General features: G+C 43.1%; 1 protein-coding gene across 2 annotated transcripts in view; it reads right to left on the reverse strand.

Annotated features, from left to right (window-relative positions):
* Positions 1–23373, reverse strand: part of tafa5l (TAFA chemokine like family member 5, like) — a 39845-nt gene that overhangs the window by 5282 nt on the left and 11190 nt on the right. The window contains exons 2-4 of one of the 2 annotated variants that reach the window (XM_046336817.1): positions 21801–21950; positions 16622–16749; positions 373–415 (exon numbers count right to left, since the gene is read on the reverse strand). In XM_046336817.1, coding sequence (XP_046192773.1) covers positions 392–415; positions 16622–16749; positions 21801–21950 — 302 coding nt within the window. In that variant the 3' untranslated portion in view covers positions 373–391. Of the gene's footprint in view, positions 1–368; positions 416–16621; positions 16750–21800; positions 21951–23373 lie in introns of both variants that reach the window. The other variant, XM_046336812.1, reaches the window with a different exon arrangement.

Raw genomic sequence — 23373 nt, forward strand, 5'->3', positions numbered from 1 at the left:
GTAGCCTCTTTGGGCGTTGTTAATTTGTAACCCTCTGCATTAGGTGACTTTGTACCACTATAGCTCCCTTTGATCTTTCTTTTGGTCTTTTTTTTGTTGCAAGCATCAAAGCCATTTTCTCACAGGGAAATGCAGCCACCAATTGTGTATTTCTATGTAAAAGAGAAAAATGTAAACGATGAGTAGGTGGGAGTTGTCCTTTACTATAAGCACCATGGGAGTTTGACCTTTTGAACTCCGGTGATTAGTTCGTATAGGGAGACGGTAAGTCTCAGATGTGCAATTCTGCTTGCCCCACAGACTAGACAGCTGGAAGTGCATAAAATAAACAACATACACTTTGAGAGGATGGATGGAGCCAGACTCACCTACCCACTTAGTTCTTAACTCCTTACGATGGCTCCTTAGGCAAGGGCTAGAAAGAAGATAAAAAGAAAAGAAGAGGTTGAAAGGCAAAGAAACATCAGGACAGACAGCTCTCCTTTATCAAAGTATAAACTATCATGCTTTTCTTTCCAGTAAAATGGCCAGGAGCATACAACATGTCCACTTTGAAGCAAAGACGGCAAGACTAAATTATATCTGAGGCTAGATGACAGAAACTTAAGGACTTATCAAATGTTGTACTTTTTCTGACCTTTAAACTATACACTACCAGGAAGTACTAGCAGGTAAAGTAGGTCCATATGGGTCTCTGAGCCATGGGTTCCTGAGGAACTTCCTTCCAGTGTCATAATAGAACAATTACAATATACTATGTCCAGTGAAAATATATACTATAAGTCTATATTATAAATCTGTAGCAAAACAAAAATATTAATATATATATATATATATAAAAATACAATCATACAACTACGAAAAACAATCTATATCTACAAAACGATATGCTTACTGCAGGTTGTTTAATAGTAAAAGATAACTTTTTCTTTCCATTTTTCTCTAGTATTTTTTGTGTGTCTCGTTCATTCCCCAGAGCTAGAAAGCACTTGCTGTTATTTCCTTCCCATTTTCGAAGAAACTCATGACGCCATCTAAACTGGTAGAGGGGGCCGGGGGGTGAGATACTTCTGAGGAGCTAATGGCTAAGCTGAGCATAATCAGGAAGCTAATGGGCTGTGCAGCCATTCGAGGCCGTGGTGCAGTGGGCAGTGGTAACTGCCCCCTCCCGCAAGGTCCGAGCAAGGTCACCCCCCATGTCTCTGTGGGGCACCCTGCGGGGGGTGTGCTACGCCAGTTGCCATGGCATTCCCCGGAGCCTCTTTCTGTTCTGCTGTTCTGAGCTCCTGCAGCAACAACGGGTACAGCTGGTATTCCACTGCTCACCCATCTGTCGGCTGGTTGGTCGGCCATGTCTCTCTGTCTGTCAATGTTCTGTGTCGTGTCTGCCCACCTGCATGTCTGTCTTGTCGGTCTGTTCTGTCCGTCCGTCCATCTGGCGTGTCGGTCGTCTGTTGTGTCTGTCCGGGTGCCCTACCTATGTTATCAGAGAAACACTCCTCAGAGTGGTGCTGATCCATCGCACCTCTCTGGCAATGTCATCTAAATGCTAAATACTTCTACTGCATCTTTGAATCAAAACAAAAAAAAGGGGCGAGAGGGGAAAAAGCTTATAGTATCTATATTGAGCACAAGGTTTCTTGATTTTATTTATTTTTCTTCAGTTGAAGGCTGAATGCCTAGAACATTCTTTACTGGTGGTGTGTGAGAAGAATTCCAAGACCTTGCTATCTATTATAAAAGTACAAGAATCGAGGAGAAAGCAAAGTATTGATATACCTGACTTTGGCACTTTTCCATAATTTGCTGTGAAAGAAGCAACCCCCCCCCCCCCCCCACCCACCCAAAAGGCGAATCATGATTGCCCTGGTACTTCAACAATAGAGTGGCCTTCTCTTGCTACCGCTCTTAGAAATCGATTGTGGGGATACTAACTCAGGCTAAAGTGCTGAAGTGGCAGTGGTGCTAGCTTGGCACTATTAACTGCTCACCCTAATTAAAAGGCTAGTTGGGCCCAGAAGAGGAGAAGGTGTGGAAGAGACAGTGGACGGCACTACCGCTTGACAAACAAACAGCTTAGCAATGGCTACTGTTCACAGGACAAGAAACCCATGGACATCACAGACAAAGTTCTCTCCTTAGACTACAAAGAGATACAAAGAAAGATTGGGAGAGGGACAGACAAAGATAGAGATACAAAAAATGTACTAATGAGTTTTTTTTCACTAATTAGCTATGATTTTGTTTTACTTAACCCTGTCCCTGAGCTCCAGGGGCTGTATGTGTCAAGCGTCCAAGAAAGGGTTGATCCATGCAATCTTATTCGTTATGATCTAAAAAAGAAAACGGATCCTAGATCTGTACTCATATACGGAGACACTTTGTGAATATAGGCCATTAGCTGTTCCATGGCTCAGCTGTTGTTGAAAAAGTATACTGATGCTAGCACTCTCTGAGGAGTTGGATCACAGAAATACATTTAAAAAAAAAATCAGAACCTTAAAAAAACGGCTTCACTGTGCTGCTAACAGCTGTGATTCTTCAACTGTCCCCTACCAGGCTCGACCCAACGAGCCTCTGATCGCTAACACACGTGACCACCCACTTGACAACTTACAAAATAGTCTGATTCAGTACCATTTGTGACATTTCTAGCTCTGGGGTGATTTTACCTGGTTCAATCTCACTCAGGTACATCTACAAATACTGCTACATAAAATCCAGGATTACTATCCATTTACTCAAGTTAGAATGCTGTTCATTAACTACAGCTCAGCCTTCAACACCATAGTGCCCTTCAAGCTCATCGTTAAGCTCTGGCCCTGGGTCTGAACCACTCCCTGTGCAACTGGGTCCTGGACTTCCTGACAGGCCGACCCCAAGTGGTGAAGGTAGTCAACAACATCTCCGCCACGCTGAACCTCAACACGGGGTCCCCACAGGGGTGCGTCCTCAGCGCCCTCATGTATTCATCGTTCACCCATGACTGCGCACATCTCCAACTCGACACAAAACTGGAAGGCCTGATTACCTACAACGACGAGACAGCCGACAGCGCCTCAATGTCAACCAAATAAAGGAGCTGATTGAGGACTACAGGAGACAGCAGAGAAAGCACAACCCCATCCACATCAACGGGGCTGTAGTGGAGAGGGTCAAAAGTTTGTGGTGAAACAGCTTCACCACTAGCTGTCTCCACTCAGTACTCTGACTTGAACCTCAAAACCTGTTACTTGACGGCTACCACCCAGTACTCTACCCTGCACCTTAGAGACTGCTGCCCAATGTACATTGAGTCATTCAGCACTGGTCACTTTAATAATGTTTACATACTGTTTTACCAACTTTATATGTACACTGAACAAAAATATAAATACAACATCTTAAGTGTTGGTCTCATATTTCCTGAGGTGAAATAAAAAAGCTTATTTCTCTCAAATGTTGTGCACAAATTAGTTTACATCCCTGTTAGTGAGCATTTCTCCTTTGCCAAGATAATCCATACACCTGACAGGTGTGGCTGTCATATCAAGAAGATGATTCAACAGCATGATCATTACCCAAGCGCACCTTGTGCTGGGGACAATGAAAAGCCACTCTAAAATGGGCAGTTTTGTCACACAAGGTTTGGGGGAGTCTGTAATTGGCATCCTGACTGCAGGAATGTCCACTAGAGCTGTTGCCAGAGAATCAAATGTTAATTTCTCTACCATAAACTGGCCTCCAAAGTCATTTTAGAGTATTTGGCAGTACGTCCAACCGGCCTCACAACTGCAGACCATGTGTATGGCGTCATGTGGGCGAGCAGTTTGCTGATGTCAACGTTGTGAACAGAGTGCCCCATGGTGGCGGTGGGGTTATGGTATGGGCAGGCATAAGCTACGAACAACAAACAATTGCATTTTATCCATGGCAATTTGAATTCACAGAGATCCTCACACTCATTGTCGTACCATTCCTCCGCAGCCATCACCTCCTGTTTCAGCATAACGCACAGCCCCATGTCGCAAGGAACTGTACACAATTCCTGCAATCTGAAAATGTCCCACTGGCATGCATATTCACCAGACATGCCACCCATTGAGCATGTTTGGGATGCTCTGGATCGATGTGTACAAAAGCGTGTTTCAGTTCCCACCATTATCCAGCAACTTTGCACAGCCATTGAAATGGAGTGGGACAACATTCCACAATCAACAGCCTGATGCGAAGGATATGTGTCACGCTGCATGAGGCAAATGGTGGTCACACCCGATATTGACTGGTTTTCTGCTCGACACCCCTACCTTTAAAAAAGTCTGACCAACAGATGCATGCATGTATTGCCAGTCATGTGAAATCCATAGATTTGGGCCTAATTCATTTATTTCAATTGACTGATTTCCTTATATGAACTGCAACTCAGTAAAATCGTAGAAATTGTTGCGTTCATATTTTTGTTCACTATACAGTATTCTAGTCATGGCTCATCCTATATAACCAGTGCTATACACACCTTTTCTATTCACATGCTGTCCATATACATCATTCACATATATGCAGTGCATTCTGAAAGTATTCAGACCAACATTTTATTACATTACAGCCCTACTCTAAAATGGATTAAATTGTCCCCCCTCCAATCAATCTACACACAATATACACAATAAAGACCAGATGAGGAATCAGTAGTTAAGGATAAACATAATACTTTACTGAGAAACGGTAGTCGCAGGATCACAGTGCACTTGAAAAAAACAAACACTATGTCTCGAAAACTCACTCAGGAAACAACAGCACACGGTAAACAATTCAAGCTTCTACAAAAGGAAAACACCCCTCTTTTAACAGCTAAATCATAATGAGTCAATTGGACACACCGGAGTGTCGTTAATGTCTCTAGGATGGTCTCTGCTGCCCTCTGGTGACAGGTGGAACCATGACAGCTACGAGCTTGGCACACCTGTATTTGGGGAGTTTCTCCCATTCTTCTCTGCAGATCTTCTCAAGCTCTGTCAGGTTGGATGGGGAGCGTCACTGCGCAGCTATTTTCAGGCCTCTCAAGAGATGTTCAATTGGGCTCAAGTCCAGGCTCTGGCTGGGCCACTCAAGGACATTCAGAGACTTGTCCCGAAGCCACTCCTGTGTTGTCTTAGCTGTGTAAGTAGGGTTGTTGTCCTGTTGGAAGGTGAATCTTCACCCCAGTCTGAGGTCCTGAGTGCTCTTGAGCAGGTTTTCATCATCGACCTCTGTACCATGCTCCGTTCATCTTTCCCTCTTTCCTGATTAGTCTCCCAGTCCCTGCTGCTGAAAACATCCCCACAGCTGGTGACAGGTTTCCTCCAGATATGACGCTTGGCATTCAGGCCAAAGAGTTCAATCTTGGTTTCATCAGACCAGAGAATCTTGTTTCTCATGGTCTGAGAGTCTTTAGGTGCCTTTTGACAAACTCCAAGCGGGCATGTGCCTTTTACTGAGGAGTGACTTCCATCTAGCCACTCTACCAATAAGTCCTGATTCATGGAGTGCTGCAGAGATGTTTGTCCTTCTGGAAGGTTCTCCCATCTCCACAGAGGAACTCCAGAGCTCTGTCAGAGTGACCATCGGGTTCTTGGTAACCTCCCTGACCAAGGTCCTTCTCCCCCGATTGCTCAGTTTGGTTGGGCGGCCAGCTCTAGGAAGAGTCTTGGTGGTTCCAAACTTCTTCCATTTAAGAATGGAGGCCATGGTGTTCTTGGGGACCTTCAATGCTGCAGAATTGTTTTTGTACCCTTCCCCAGATCTGTGCCTCGACCCAATCATGTCTCGGAGCTCTACAGACAAATCCTTCGACCTCATGGCTTGGTTTTTGCACTGTTATGTAGTGTCAACTGTGGGACCCTATAGACAGGTGTGTACCTTTCCAAATCCGGTTTAATCAATTGAATTTGCTACAGGTGGACTCCAATCAAGTTGTAGAAACATCTCAAGGATGATCAATGGAAACAGGATGCACCTGAGCTCAATTTTGAGTCTTATGGCAAAAGGTCTGAATAGTTATGTAAATAAGTTATTTCTGTTTTAAAATGTTTATACATTTGCAAAAATGTTTTTAAAAACTTTTCACGTTGTCATTATGGGGTATTGTGTGTAGATTGACGAGGAAAACAAATAATTGAATAAATTTTAGAATAAGGCTGTAACGTAACAAAATGTGGAAAAGGGGGAGGGGGTCTGAATACTTTACGAACGCACAGTATATTATTTATATTCCGGACTCAGATCCGGAAGCAAATTTCCTACATTTCTATCCCTTTTGCCATGCGATTTTGTACTGTGTATTTACAGTACATACTATGTTCTCGAGATAGCTCATTAGAATATTTATACTATTGAACATTGCATTTTATTTACACTGTTCATTTATGTAAATACTGAATTCTTGACATAGCTGACTCTAATACAGTGGGGCGAAAAAGTATTTATTTTTTGCCCCACTAATACAGTGGGGCAAAAAAGTATTTAGTCAGCCACCAATTGTGCAAGTTCTCCCACTTAAAAAGATGAGAGAGGCCTGTAATTTTCATCATAGGTACACTTAAACTATGACAGACAAAATGAGAAAAAAAATCCAGAAAATCTCATTGTAGGATTTTTGATGAATTTATTTGCAAATTATGGTGGAAAATAAGTTCTTATCATTCTTAGTATATCTACTGCTGAACATATCATTCTTAGTGTATCTGCTGCTGAACATATCATTCTTAGTATATCTACTGCTGAACATATCATTCTTAGTGTATCTGCTGCTGAACATATCATTCTTAGAACATATCATTCTTAGTGTATCTGCTGCTGAACATATCATTCTTAGTATATCTACTGCTGAACATATCATTCTTAGTATATCTACTGCTGAACATATCATTCTTAGTATATCTACTGCTGAACATATCATTCTTAGTGTATCTGCTGCTGAACATATCATTCTTAGTGTATCTGCTGCTGAACATATCATTCTTAGTGTATCTGCTGCTGAACATATCATTCTTAGTATATCTGCTGCTGAACATATCATTCTTAGTGTATCTGCTGCTGAACATATCATTCTTAGTATATCTACTGCTGAACATATCATTCTTAGTATATCTACTGCTGAACATATCATTCTTAGTGTATCTGCTGCTGAACATATCATTCTTAGTGTATCTGCTGCTGAACATATCATTCTTAGTATATCTGCTGCTGAACATATCATTCTTAGTATATCTGCTGCTGAACATATCATTCTTAGTATATCTGCTGCTGAACATATCATTCTTAGTATATCTGTTGCTGGACATATCATTCTTAGTATATCTGCTCTAAATTAATCCGTTGTATATACATATAGATTGCATATGGATTACTGTTGCTATTTGGGTTGTTAATTGGATTCGTTTTGACATTTCTTACTTTCTTTCTTTTAACTTTTTGTATTATGTGTGTATTGTTTTGTATTGCTAGATATTACTACACTGTTGGAGCTAGAAACACAAGCATTTCACTGCCCTGGAGATAACGTCAGCAAATCTGTGTATGTGACCAATACACTTTGATTTGAAGTACCTCTGACAGCATGGTTGCATACTGCGTAGGGGTATACTGCACCAGAGTTGGGGCAGCACTATATTAACACCCGTGGCGACCTGTCATTCAGGGCAGAGCCACAGCTGTTTTGGGCCCCACCTGTTTAGTTCTGAGATAATAAAGCCGCATACAAACATGATCTCTTTGTTGAGTAAGGCAGCTTCAAACTACAGGTGTTTCAGCCAAGCTCAGTGCTTTCTGTGGTGGAGGGGCAGCCAGCAAAAGCACAGAGCGTAGGCGTTGGTAATCTTTTCTAGTTGTGGTTCGGTCCTCTGCTACTCATGGGGACTTTACGTCACCGCAGAATCTACAGGGAGAGCTAGGCAGTTCAAGCCCCCTTGGGTGCTGCCATAAATGTACAGTATAAGTGCTGGTCCAAGAAGAGTCAAGGTCATTGGCCACAGATAAAATGATGTCAAATCACGGTATATCTAGCTTTGATTGGACATCACACTTTCAAAACCTTAGCTAGCAAGCTAGCAAGACAAGCAGTCGACATCATGAATCACGTCGACAATCTACTGGCAAATTTTCAACAATGATTGGTGTGGAAGGAATCAGTGGCTAACTGCATGCATTACAAAGCAATCACTAGTTTGCTTCCCCCTGCCTGCTATTCAGTGGTGTGTGATCCAAGTCTGGGTTTAAGGGTTTAAAACATCTGTCAGAAAGGGTCTCTTTTCCAAGCTTAAAATGACAAACATTCACACGCAACACCATGGGCCAGAAATGGTTGAATACAATGGCCATGCTGTCAATCTAGCATGACTTCATCCAGAGAATGACAGACTTTGAAGACACAAGAAGGACCTTCCTGTTCAAGTGAGCACAGCACAACAACGGTGAGTCCCAAAAGGGATATACTCTATGTATACTGTAGCTGAGAAAGTAATACTATGTGTATATTGTATAGTAAGCCGTTAGTAGCAAATGGGTCTCACCTTAAGATTTTGGTCCCTCTCCCCCTCAGAACATAGCCTACTGTTCTGACTTGGTGGTGCACATGTAGCCTATAGCCTGTTTTTAGGGAGCTTTCATTGTCTGCTTATATGCCCCCGTTATAGAAAACTGTAAGAACATCCCATGTTCTGATTTCTGTCGCTGTCCATTTCAAAAGTCCTGAACAGATAGGCATATCGACTACCTCGCTCAAATGTCTTAATAGCAATTACAGCATGCCTCTTATATGCTCATCGTTCCAGTATGCCATAGTTTGTACATCTCAATTGTTATGTGTATATATATATAACTTATTTATAGGTATATATCTCATTAGTATCATTTTAGGCAGTGTTGGAATGATGCATTTAATTGGTTTTGCTTACTTTGTGTATTATAAATTCGCTTGTGCTTTTCCACACGAGGAAGGGATACTTTTTAATGTGGTTGGGTCTGTAACCATGAGGAGGGGATACTATATAATGTTGTTGGGTCTGTAACCATGAAGAGGGGATACTATATAATGTTGTTGGGTCTGTAACCATGAAGAGGGGATACTATATAATGTGGTTGGGTCTGTAACCATGAGGCGGGATACTATATAATGTTGTTGGGTCTGGAACCATGAGGAGGGGATACTATATAATGTTGTTGGGTCTGTAACCATGAGGAGGGGATACTATATAATGTTGTTGGGTCTGTAGCCATGAGGAAGGGATACTATATAATGTGGTTGGGTCTGTAACCATGAAGAGGGGATACTATATAATGTTGTCAGGTCTATAACCATGAGGAGGGGATACTATATAATGTTGTTGGGTCTTTAACCATGAGGAGGGGATACTATATAATGTTGTTGGGTCTGTAACCATGAGGAGGGATACTATATAATGTTGTTGGGTCTGTAACCATGAGGAGGGATACTATATAATGTTGTTGGGTCTGTAACCATGAGGAGGGATACTATATAATGTGGTTGGGTCTATAACCATGAGGAGGGGATACTATATAATGTTGTTGGGTCTATAACCATGAGGAGGGGATACTATATAATGTTGTTGGGTCTGTAACCATGAGGAGGGATACTATATAATGTTGTTGGGCCTGTAACCATGAAGAGGGGATACTATATAATGTGGTTGGGCCTATAACCATGAGGAGGGGATACTATATAATGTGGTTGGGTCTATAACCATGAGGAGGGGATACTATATAATGTTGTTGGGCCTGTAACCATGAAGAGGGGATACTATATAATGTTGTTGGGCCTATAACCATGAGGAGGGGATACTATATAATGTTGTTGGGTCTGTAACCATGAGGAGGGGATACTATATAATGTTGTTGGGTCTGTAACCATGAGGAGGGGATACTATATAATGTTGTCAGGTCTATAACCATGAGGAGGGGATACTATATAATGTTGTTGTGTCTGTAACCATGAGGAGGGGATACTATATAATGTGGTTGGGTCTGTAACCATGTTTTCCAGTGACAGTCTCTTCCCATTCCAATTATTATTATTATTTAAACAAAAAGTACAGTAATAGAACCATGTAATTCCAGTTGATATTGCAAGGGTTGTTTTGTTTGTGTTGGTATATTGTCTATAAAAGTGGATCCTCATGATTGTATTTTCCTTAGTTTTTAGACCACATAGGCCTAATAAAATACTTGAAATTGTAGTCTAACCACATCTCTCTCTCTCTCTCTCTCTCTCTCTCTCTCTCTCTCTCTCGCTCGCTCGGTGTGTGTGGTGACATAAAGAAGAGTAAAGTTAAATTCCGCAAGATGTTGAGCCCTTATCTGAACTAACATCTATCTGAATTTCTGTCGGTGTCCATTTTGAAAGTGCTGAATGAATAGGCCTACCTCGTTGCAGATCGTTTGCGTGCACTTGCTTATACTTACAGCTAAGTGTTAATGACACAACAAACAAACATTATGAATTTATTGAACATAAAACAAAATAATGTTTGTGTATGGTACAAAAAGTCATAACCCATGTCGGCATTCGGCATTATTCTTATCGAGTTCCACAAATCCACAATGAGTCAGTAGAAACCATATTTATTTCAGCATGTCAGCCATATCAGCTATGTTTTATTTTTAAATGGCAGTAAATGAGGCTGAATGATCTATTATGCTGCCAGACAAGGCTCTGCTGATTTCCAGGTGTAGCAGTGGTAAGGATTCACTCCACCGTGCTGGAAATAAATCCTTGCTGTTGGAACAGCTTTATGTAGGCCCTAACAGTTTATGGGCACCGTTTGTCACCGTTATAGTGTTGTTAGTGTTGTGTCGTGGCTTTGCTGGCATGCATACATTTTTTGGTTCAGTTTGTCCCACCAAGATGTACAGTACATGCTAAAATCGCCACTGATTAACACTAGCGGTAGCTCAGACGAGGACACCATTCTCACCCTCACAGTTCCCACAGCCATTGTTGACACTGCAGGCACTTTGCCATCACAGCGATGACTAAAAAACCCTATTCCTTCACCAACCCCCCCTCCTCCCGCATCGAAAGTGGACTGCACTGCACAGTGATGTGCTAGCGTCCCAGGGTGGCCTTCAGCGGGTTGGATTATTCATTTAAAGACTCATCCAGCTCTGAGCAACTAACAACAAGTACAGCTAGTATTATTCAGCCCCCAAATACACAACATGCCAGAGAGCATGCTATCAGACCAAGTCGTGGAAAACGCACGCCCGCACGCACATTTGATCTCACATCCAAAATGCTGGAATATATCAATTAAACGTTTTAGCTTCACTGTCCAAATAAATACATAGGGGAGTGTACGCATAGCGATCAGTGTTGGAAACAATTCACAATTGAGTAAAAGTAAAGATACGTTAATAGAAAATGACACAAGTAAAAGTCACCCAGTAAAATAATACTTGATTAAAAGTATTTGGTTTTAAATATACTTAAGTATCGAAAGTAAAAGTATAATTTGTTACAAATTCCTTATATTAAGCAAACCAGATGGAACAATTTTCTTGTTTTTAACTTATGGATAGCCAGGGGCACACTCCACCACTCAGACGCCATTCACAAATAAAGCATTTGTGTTTACTGAGTCCGGCAGATCAGAGACAGTAGAGATGACCACGGATGTTCTCTTGATAGGTGTGTGAATTTGACCATTTTCCTGTCCTGCTAAGCATTCAAAATGTAACGAGTACGTATGGGTGTCAGGGAAAATGTATGGAGTAAAAAGAACGTTATTTTCTTTAGGAATGTAGTGAAGTAAAAGTTGTCAAAAATATAAATAGTAAAGGGGTGTAAAGTAAAGATACACAAAAAAATGACTTAAGTAGTACTTCAAAGTATTTTCTATTTAAGTACTTCACACCACTGATAGCAATGGAGACTGAATATGTATTGTCATAACCTAGAATGATCATGCCACTGGACATACTATTGGGGGTATCAACTGTGACTAAATGATGTGTAGTCAAATCAAATTTTATTTGTCACATGCGCCGAATACAACCGTGAAATGCTTTCTAACGAGCCCTTAACCATCAACGCAGTAAAAAAAAAGGGGTTCAGGAAATATTGACTTAATAAACTAAAATAAAAAAATAAAAGAGTAACAATAAAATAACAATAATGAGGCTATATACAGGGGGTACCGGTACCGAGTCAATGTGGAGGCTATATACAGGGGGTACCGGTACCGAGTCAATGTGGAGGCTATATACAGGGGGTACCGGTACCGAGTCAATGTGCAGGGGTACAGGTTAGTCAAGTTAATTGAGGTAATATGTACATGTAGATAGGGGTAAAGTGACTATGCATCGATAATAAACAGCGAGTAGCAGCAGTGTAAAAAAAGGTGGTGGGGGGGTCAAAACTAATAGTCTGTCTAGTCATTTGATAATCTGTTTTTTGGTCCAAGACTTGGCGCTCTGGTACCACTTGCCATGCAGTAGCAGAGAGAACAGTCTATGACTATGGTGGCTGGGGTCTTTGCCAATTTTTAGGGCCTTCCTCTGACACTGCCTGATATAGAGGTCCTGGATTGCAGGAAGCTTGGCCCCAGTGATGTACTTGGCCGAATGCCATACCCTCTGTAGCGCCTGGCGGTCGGAGGCCGAGCAGTTATCATACAAGGCGGTGATGCAACCAGTCAGGATGAGCTCGATGGTGCAGCTGTAAAACCTTTTGAGGATCTAAGGACCCATGCCACATTTCCTTTGTCTTGGTCACATTGAGGGAGAGGTTGTTGTCCTGGCACCACACTGCCAGGTCTCTGATGTCCTCCCTATAGGCTGTCTCATCGTTGTGTCGTCAGCAAACTTAATTATGGTGTTGGAGTTGTGCTTGGCGATGCAGTCATGGGTGAACAGGGAGTACAGGAGGGGACTAAGCACGCACCCCTGAGGGGCCCCCATGTTGAGAATCAGCGTGACAGATGTGTTGTTGCCTACCCTTACTACCTGGGGGCGGCCCTTCAGGAAGTCCAGGATCCAGTTGCAGAAGAAGGTGTTTAGTCCCAGGGTCCTTAGCTTATTGATGAGCTTTGAGGGCACTATGGTGTTGAACGCTGAGCTTTATTCAATGAATAGCATTCACACATAGGTGTTCATTTTGTCCAGGTGGGAAAGGGCAGTGTGGAGTGCAATAGAGATTGTGTCATCTATTGATCTGTTGGGGCGGTAAGCGAATTGGAGTGGGTCTAGGGTTTCTGGGATGATGGTGTTGATGTGAGTCAAGACCAGCCTTTCAAAGCTCTTCATGGCTACAGACGTGAGTGCTACGGGTCAGTGGTCATTTAGGCAGGTTACTTTGGTGTTCTTGGGCACAGGGACTATGGTGGTCTGTTTGAAACATGTAGGTATTACACACTCGGTCAAGGAGTTTGAAAATGTCAGTGAAGACACTTGCCAGTTGGTTCTCGCATGCTCTGAGTACAAATTCTGGTAATCCGTCTGGCCCTGCAGCCTTGTGAATGTTGACCTGTTTAAAGGTTTTACACACATCGGCTATGGAGAGCGTGATCAAACAGTCGTACGGAATAGCTGGCACTCTCATGCATGCTTCAGTGTTGCTTGCCTCAAAGCATGCATAAGTAATTTAGCTTGTCTGGAAGGCTCGTGCCACTGGGCAGCTCGCGGCTGGGCTTCCCTTTGTAGTCTGTAATAGTTTGCAGGCCCAGCCACAACCGACGAGTGTCGGATCTGGTGTAGTAGAAGTAAAGGTGGTCTAGAGTTTTTTTCCCCTCTGGTTGCACATGTGACATGCTGGCAGAAATTAGGTAAAAGGGATTTAAGTGTCCCTGCATTAAAGTCCCTGGCCACTAGGAGCACCGCCTCTGGATGAGCATTTTCCTGTTTGCTTATGGCGGCATTGAGTGTGGTCTTAATGCCAACATTGGTTTGTGGTGGTAAATAGACAGCTACGAAAAATATAGATTAAAATTCTCTTGGTAATTAGTGTGGTCTACAGCTTATCATACTCTACCTCAGGCGAGCGTAACATCAAGACTTCCTAAATATTAGATTTCCCTCACCAGCTCGACAAAGATACACAGATCGCCACACCTTGTCTTACCGGAGGCAGCTGTTCTGTCTTGCTGATGCACGGAAAACCCAGCCAACTATATATATCCATGTCATCGTTCAGCCACGACTTGGTGAAATATAAGACATTACAGTTTAATGTCCTGTTTGTAGGATAGTCTTGAACGGAGCGCATCCAGTTGTTCTCCAATGATTGCACATTGGCCAATAAGACGGATGGTAGAGGCAGGTTACCTACTCGCCGACAAATGATTACGTCCCCTCTATCGGCATCTCTTCTTCATGCGAATGACAGGGATTTGGACCTTCAAGTCCGACTTGTTTAAGCAAAAATCTTTGTCCAGTTCGAGGTGAGCAATCCTTTCCTACTCAACACAATCCAGACCATTGCAGATAGAAATGAACAAACCCCATTTTCGAGAGCATCCATAGACATTCTACCTAGATGTTACGCCTCAACAGTACTCAATATATCCCAGGTCTGCTACTTTTACAGCCGACAGTCTGCAGAGGAAAAAGGAGCTGATTAAAACAAAAATGACAGTTCAAAGAGTAGGCAATGACAGAAGTTGAAATGGGAAATGGACGGAAAGTGCTTTAAGTGACAAGGGAAAAGAGTGTGTTCAGAGAGGGTCTCTGACAGGAACAAGAGGGGTAAACATACGCCGAGGAGAAAAGAAAAGGAACAAATGTATGAATTTATAGAGTGTGGCAGCACCAGAGAAGTCACTTTATTTATTCTTACAGGGTGCTGTGCCCAGGGACACATCAGTTACTGTGGATGAAGTCATGAAATCCACAGCACTGGCTCTTAAAATGGAGCCAATGAGAAGAGGGAACAATAGCGGAATCATATTGAAATTATTTCAACAGTCTTTCTTTCATTCTTTGTAATCTTTCTTTCTACATTTGTTTCTTCCATCTATCCATACTTCCACTTCTATTTCTCTTTCCTGTTTCCACACACTATTCCTCTCCTCTCCGTGTGCTGATTCAAGCATATATTTACAGATAATGATTAGTTACTCCGTATACAACTGGAGACGAAATCAATACATTTACAATCGACGTAGTGGAGTATCAACAACAGCCTGTATGAAATCCAAAGGGAAATCCAGGGGCTTTTGCCTTTGAGCTCGTCGGAAGTCTGTCGGCTCCAATTCTGAGCAGGGGATATCAAAGCAACTTTGGGCATTAAGAAACGAGGCATGCTGGTTAAACCATGTTTTACGAAATGGTTCGACGTATTGTAGTTGGTCAGATTAATCAGATTAATCAAAGTCCAAGATTCAACAGCAACACTTTTTAATGCATTAGGCTTGTCAAAATATGGCTCGTTTCCTGGACCCGAAGGAAATCTACTGGCTTTACGGAAAAACAAGCTCAATGGGTAATCCTTATTGAGAGTGCTTATTAGTTCAGGTTCCGGGAAATGGGTCCTTAGTGTCAACAAGCATTTAGTGCTGGCTAACAACATGAGGCAGAGGGAACGGTTGGCCGAAGAACAAAAATGTGCTAAATGTGATGCAAGTCTCTATGACCCATTGGGTCCTCCTGTGTGTGCTGTTTGTAGAGTGCTAGCAATTTCATCCAAAATGCATGACTGCAACTTCCTCTACCCCTTACGACATCCCAAAACACATTTCCACCAGCATCTATTCTTATATTCTCCCTTAAATGAAATAACACTACTTACAGTAAGAATAAAAGTCTAAAATAACATATGTATAGTTAGCATTATTCTAATTAGTGTCATCAAATATTATACAATACACACAAAGAGCTTGTCCAATAATAACTTGTCCAATGGCTACATTTAGAAAGGGTTGCAGGTGCAGGGGGGAATGTATGTGACAGCCGACACACCCACCTGCCACACACACACACTTTGCTTGGCTGCACGCCCAACTGTAGCCTGTGTCACTCCTGCTCTCTCTGCCTAGCTCTCTCGTCCCTCTCCATCCTAGTCTGTTCAGCCCTCGTTACGTGTATTTCTCATTTGCATCCATCTTGAGCATTCTTCCTCCGTATTGTGGTCTGTCAGTCAGTGGCTCTGCTCTTCATCCAAGGCATCATCATCAATACACAATAATATTACATTCACAAATCGGGTCCTTCAACAGCTAATGGACAAAACATACTGTATGTATAATCTGCATTTTTAGCCAATGACAAACAGCAAACTGTCAAACCCAGATGATGTAGCGATGAGATTGAAATGTGTAGCAGCTGCCTGCACCTCCCAGACAGACAATAATACACACACTGAAAACTAGCGGACATGATGCAGTCACTGGATGACCTTTCACCCTACGTACCTGACAATGAGGACAGCACTGGATCTCTCCATGTACACAGGCATGCAAAGCAGGCAGGCAGGCAGACACACACACAAACTCTCTCACTTGGTGTATCATATTTACTAGACATTTACAAAGGATGTTGACAGCACAATTTAAAAGCTTATAAATGCCCCCTCTCTCAATCCCTGTTCCAAAGCTAATGGCAGTTGTATGTTTCAATATGATTCCATACATGGCTCTGTGAGATTACATCTTACCGTGACTGTCTTGATACGGCCACTGCCTTTGGTACAGGTCCAGCCAGAGCGGTTGAAGAGGAGGCCACACACCTCCCCCTCCAAGCAGGGCGCCATCTCACACCACTGTCTGCCCCTCACGATGCGTGCTGAGGGGACAAAGAGAAGGGAAGAGAAAGAGAGAGAGAAAGAGAGAAGGGGGGGGTGAGAGTTAGAACCTAGGTTGAATTAGCTACTGTCATCAACCTTTTAAAGTCACACTTTATTTCAAGTGCATTTTAACACAAATGGCTTGATGGGTAGTGACACTGTCAAACGTGCTATACAGATATACAGTTCACTGTATATTAGTTCACTATGCTAATCGGTAGATGCTAGTGCTTTGTCACGGACTATGTTTCAACAACCAATGACAAGCCATACCAAAATGGTCTTCAATGAGAGAGGGAAAGAGAGTGAAACATTTTCAGAGCCCTTGACTTTTTCCACATTTTGTTAAGCTACAGCCTTATTCTAGAATGTATTACATTTTCCTCATCAATCTACACACAATACCTCATAATGAAAAGCAAAAACAGTTTACATTTTTTGGCAAATTTATAACATATAAAAAAGTTGAAGTATTCAGACCCTTTACTCAGTACTTTGTTGAAGCACCTGTGGCAGCGATTTGAGCCTTGAGTCTTGGGTGTGACACTACAAGCTTGGCACCCCTGTATTTGGAGAGTTTGTTCCATTCTTCTCTGCAGATCCTCTCAAGCTCTGTCAGGTTGGATGGGGAGCGTCACTGCACATCTATTTTCAGATCTCTCAGAGATGTTTGATCGGGTTCAAGTCAGGGCTCTGACTGGGCCACTCAAGGACATTCAGAGACTTGTCCCCAAGCCACTCCTGCGTTGTCTTAGCTGTGTGATTAGGGTCGTTGTCCTGTTGGAAGGTGAACCTTCCCTCCAGTCTGAGGTCCTGAGCAGGTTTTCATCAAGGATCTCTCTGTACTTTGTGCAGTTCATCTTTCGCTCGATCCTGACTAGTCTCCCAGTCCCTGCCGCTGAAAAACATCCCTCCAGCATGATGCTACCAAAACCATGCTTCAGGATGTCAGGTTTCCTCCAGACGTGATGCTTGGCATTCAGGCCAAATAGTTCAATCTTGATTTCATCAGATGAGAGAATCTTGTTTCTCATGGTCTGAGAGTCTTTAGGTGCCTTTTGGCAAACTTCAAGTGGGCTGTCATATGTGTTTACCGATGAGTAGCTTACGTCTGGTCATTATACCATAATGGCCTGATTGGTGGAATGCTACAGAAATGGTTGTCCTTCTGGAAGAGTCTCCCATCTCCATAGAGGACCTGTGACCATCGGGTTCTTGGTTCCTCCCTGAACAAGGCCCTTCTCCCCCGATTGCTCAGTTTGGCCAGGCGGCCAGCTCTGGGAAGAGTCTTGGTGGTTCTAAACTTCTTCCATTTAAGAATGATGGAGGTCACTGTTTTCTTGGGGGATCTTAAATGTTGCATAAATGGTTTGGTACCCTTCCCCAGATCTGTGCCTCGACATAATTCTGTCACGGAGCTCTATGGATAATTCCTTTCAACCTCATGGCTTGGTTTTTGCTCTGACATGCAGTGTCAACTGTGGGACCTTATATAGACAGGTGTGTGCCTTTCCAAATCATGTCCAATCAATTGAATTTACCACAAGTGGACTCCAATCAAGTTGTAGAAACATCTCAAGGAGGATCAATGGGAACAGGATGCACTCGAGCTCAATTTCGAGTCTCATTAAAATTGAAATTCCAATTAGGATCTGGCTCAAAAATATTCCGATAATGAATTTACCAAATGGGACAAAAAACAAATCAAAATAACGTATGTAAGAGCAGAATTGGGCCAATACTCCCTTCCCTATTCAAAAAAAAAAATAGCCATACAATTTGACATCCATCTAAGAACAAGCGACCCCAAAACATTTTATCACACAGCCCTACAATGTCAAGAGATGAAACAAGAGAAGAGCCTGATTGGAAAGACACCACAAACAAAAATCTAAATAAACTTCAATCCTATTTGGCTCTAAACAGACAGCACACAGTGACCACTGTGACTGATAGAAAACTGCGGAAAACACTGACTATGTTCAGACTCAGTGAGCACAGCCTGGCCATAGAGACCGGTCGTCACAAGCCAGCCTGGCTTGCCCACTTTGTGCTTACTCTGTTCCTGGGGAGAGGTGGAGACAGAGCTGCATTTCCTTTTACACTGTGACAGATACTCAAACGTAGGATAATATTTATTTCCCAAAATGATCATTCATTGCAAAGAATTTGTATCTATAAAAGCCTACTAAAATTAATTCTACTTATTATTATTCTCATTACTATTGCTGTTGTAGTTACGCTTAACGTTAATAACAAAGCCACTACTAATAGGTCGTTGTTATATTTGTACTTAGACAATTAAGTAATTTAACTTGCCATGTCAATTAAGTTTATTGAATTGAGAGAGATTTATTTTTGCTTTTGTACTTGAACTATTTGCACATAATATGACATTTGAAATGTCTTTATTCTTTGGGAACTTTTGTGAGTGTAATATTTACTGTTTTTTTTCATTGTTTGTTTCACTTTTGTTTATTATCTACTTCACTTGCTTTGGCAATGTTAACATATGCCAATAAAGCCCTTAAATTGAATTGTTTTTAATTTTGAGAGCGAGGGGGAGGGAGGGAGGGAGCGAGATAGAGAGAAGGCGAGAGAGAGAGAGAGAGAGCGAATGTGAGAGAGAGAGAGAGAAATAGCTTCTTCACAATCAGTGGCTCTTGATTAGATTCTTTGAAAGTCATCTGTCTAGACACTAGATGGTGTCACCATGATGACGGTCACTCTTTTGTGTTCTCTATATAATCTGTCCGGACGACATTGAATTAGCATTAGGCTTTGTTGACGCTGATCAACACTGATTGTTCCTCACTGTGTGTGTGTGTGTGTGTGTGTGTGTGTGTGTGTGTGTGTGTGTGTGTGTGTGTGTGTGTGTGTGTGTGTGTGTGTGTGTGTGTGTGTGTGTGTGTGTGTGTGTGTGTGTGTGTGTGTGTGTGTGTGTGTGTGTGTGTGTGTGTGTGTGTGTGTGTGTGTGTGTGTGTGTGTGTTCAAGCTCTCTCAAAGGTTATCGGTCCTCTCAGGACCTGGCATGAGCTGTCGTCCCTTTCTGGCCCCTCAGGGTTTACGGTGGTTGGGGGGCGAATTGAAAGAGAGTGAGAGACAGAGGGGCTGCAGTGGCAAATGTCCACAATGAGAGTAAAGGAGTTTGTGTCCCTCCTATTGTGACATTGTGACGCTAAAGGATAACCCCTTGTTGAGGTTTTCAATAATTGCTTGTATCATGTTGTTCCTTCGAGTCGGATATCGCAGCCCTGTATAGGTCTGTCTTTCCATGGGACTATGTATGCACGTGCACAGACACGTGCACGCGCGCACGCATGCACACACGCATGCACACACGCACGCACACACGCACGCACACAGTAAGAGGACACTGCAAAAAAGGATCTCTGGCTGCCTGAACACCAACTGTTTTCTAATATCATATTTTGAATGGGAACGGATCAAAAACGCTTTAAGGAGAAAAACATTTCAAATTCCCTTTCAATTCCTCCGTGATTCCTTCAACAGCTGCAAAAGTCTAGCTATCCTGCCCCTGACACTGCAATTTCCCTCTGCGAATTGGATCGTCAGCGCCGTCAGCCGTAACAAAGCATAGATTGATCAGTCATTCGTAAACATAGTTGTGAGTATATCATGTAACAGCTAAACCCAATTGCTGAGGGGCTAAAGAAATAAAGCTGAGTTTGCAAAGTTGGCTGATTTGTGCGGAGAGACCAACAGAGCACTAAGCACAGCCTGGCTAGAAGACAGACTGAAACAGCTGGGTTGTGTCCAATAAGGGAGAAAACTTTTTGAAACACAGTGAAACGGGTAGGCACTACCTGAACTCGTCTAAATAGGAAACATTCATTTTCTTTTCCAGTTGCAAAACGTTTCAGAACGCTGTGCCCTACAGAACACGGCCCATAGGGCACTACAGAGTGGAAAGCTGTGACTGACACCTGGGTGGCCTTCCTGTCATTCTCTCTGTTTTCACGGCCCCCCCAACCCCCAGACAGGCTGGATGCTGGCCCAGGGTTATCAGCTTCTGAAGGTCCTATGGGCCAGCTCTCTCCTGCAACTGTTCCTGCCTTAAGAGCTCATGTGGCCATCTGTCCCCTAGCAGATCCTGCCAGCCAGGACCACAGAGAGAGAGAGAGAGAGAGAGAGAGAGAGAGAGAGAGAGAGAGAGAGAGAGAGAGAGAGAGAGAGAGAGAGAGAGAGAGAGAGAGAGAGCGGGGAGAGAGAGAGTGGGGAGGGAGGGAGGGGGCAGGAGAGAGACTGGTACGGATTGTATAGGAGAGAGAGAGAGAGAGAGAGAGAGGTCTGAATTGTATAGGAGAAATGGAGAGAGAGAGTGTGTTGTAGAAATATATAGAAAGAGAAACTGACACAAATCCGTCTGCAGACCTGACCCCATATAACCGTCAAATATGCCAGCGTTCCATCTCCAAATCGTCTATATTTCCAACACCATACCAACCACATCCTGAAAAAAAAACATTTTACAGGCAAAGTTCCCCAACCCCGCCTCGACACAAATCAACTAGTCTTCACTTCATCTCTGTGACGACAGAAAGCGTTCCCGTTCTCCATAGTGGCAGCCAGTGCGCAACCGGTCTGTATTTAATGGACTGGCTATTAACGTCAGCGAGAGCTGCGATGGGCAGCCAGTAATAATCCATTTGCTGCCACTGTTCTCTTTTAGTTAAGCAGCGTTGCTGGAGCGTTATGTGGAGCTGTCTGAAGAGACAGTATTACAAAGACAGCGTGGTACCAGACAGGCACACGTTATGCCAGATACGGCCTGTTGTGTGGTTGACCGTGTGGTTGTCGTGTGGTTGACCTCTAGGTTGCATGAAGATGATCATAGAGAGATAACGGCGAGGCTTGCAAAAATTCCCCACATTTCCAGAAATACCAACTGGAAGATTCCTACAATTAGGAGGGAATAAGCAGGAATTCCTAGACGCCTCCAACCAGGATTATTGGTAAATCTGGGGACATTACCTGAATTCTTCCACCCTAGAGACAGCTTAAGTAAACTACGGTTGTTCACACTCACCGTCAACGCAGGCAGGCCTGGCTCGCGTGGTGCCAGCGATCTGGCCTCTCCTGCAGGCACAGCGGGCAGTCTGGCGGTCGATGGTCCGCCTGGGCACGCTGCTGTCTCTGTTGAGCGTCACGATCTCACACGTGCCCACCGCCAACTGGCCTGCAGAGACAACAAGGTGAGAGTCTCAAATGGCACCCTATTGTGTAGTGCACTACTTTTGACCAGAGTTTACATTTACATTTACATTTAAGTCATTTAGCAGACGCTCTTATCCAGAGCGACTTACAAATTGGTGCATTCACCTTATGACATCCAGTGGAACAACCACTTTACAATAGTGCATCTAAATATTTTAAGGGGGAAGGGGGGGTGAGAAGGATTACTTTATCCTATCCTAGGTATTCCTTAAAGAGGTGGGGTTTCAGGTGTCTCCGGAAGGTGGTGATTGACTCCGCTGTCCTGGCGTCGTGAGGGAGTTTGTTCCACCATTGGGGAGCCAGAGCAGCGAACAGTTTTGACTGAGCTGAGCGGGAACTGTACTTCCTCAGTGGTAGGGAGGCGCTATACAAAGTCTGCACTATACAGGGAATAAGGGGCCATTTCAGACGTGGTCTACTTGACATTACGATCATTCAGCAGAAGCTCTCATCCAGACCTGGATTCAGATAGTATTTGCTTTCATTCCAATACTTCAGCTGCACTTGATTGAGCTTGCCTGGCGCATTGGAATCAATGGAATAGTCCCCTGCTCATCTGGAATTCCAGGCCGGCTCAATCAACTTTAGATCATAGGTGGTTCTTTACATATTTCCCAGAAAATAAATACTAAGATGAACAAGGTTGCTCCATGAAGGTGAAATTGTATCTCTACTTCCTGGCTTGAGGCACTATATTTCACCTCATCCCCCACAATGCAATTCCAACAGGAACAACACTGTTGGTATCTGGTCAATAACCTCACACCCAGCTGAGTCAGACAGACTCTCCTTCCCTGCTGAATGTCCGATACAACGATTAGTGAACAATGCAAATGTAGCAGAAGAGTTTGAACATCAAGCTGCCTTGTTAAAGTCAATTATGGTACATACTAGGAAAGATCCCTGCACGGCCTTCTACAATTATAGTCCGTTTTGAACTGCTGTTGTTTAGGTTTGGGAGGAACATCCACAAAGCCCAGAGAGTAAGTCATCTCTTGCAGTGTATTCTGCTTCTACCTGGTAGTACTATAGTCTGATGAAGACTGATGAGGACCCAGGTGGTTCCCTTAAGATCCTATCTCCCAATCCATTCACTCCCATGGCCACTTAAAGCAGTAGCCTTCCACTTCCATCCCTCATAACGCGCTCCACACTTATCTCTACCAGTCAACCACTGAATTTAGATAGGAGCATTACAACACAATCAGATTCAAGTGAGGATTCGCACAGGCTATGTGTAATTTAATTTCATACACTGACACACAGGCACGCATTCACAAAAATACACACACACAGGCTTACTCACACACACACACACACACACACACACACACACACACACACACACACACACACACACACACACACACACACACACACACACA

Source organism: Oncorhynchus gorbuscha, linkage group LG03 (assembly GCF_021184085.1).
Source record: "Oncorhynchus gorbuscha isolate QuinsamMale2020 ecotype Even-year linkage group LG03, OgorEven_v1.0, whole genome shotgun sequence".
Taxonomy (NCBI): Eukaryota; Metazoa; Chordata; class Actinopteri; order Salmoniformes; family Salmonidae; genus Oncorhynchus; species Oncorhynchus gorbuscha.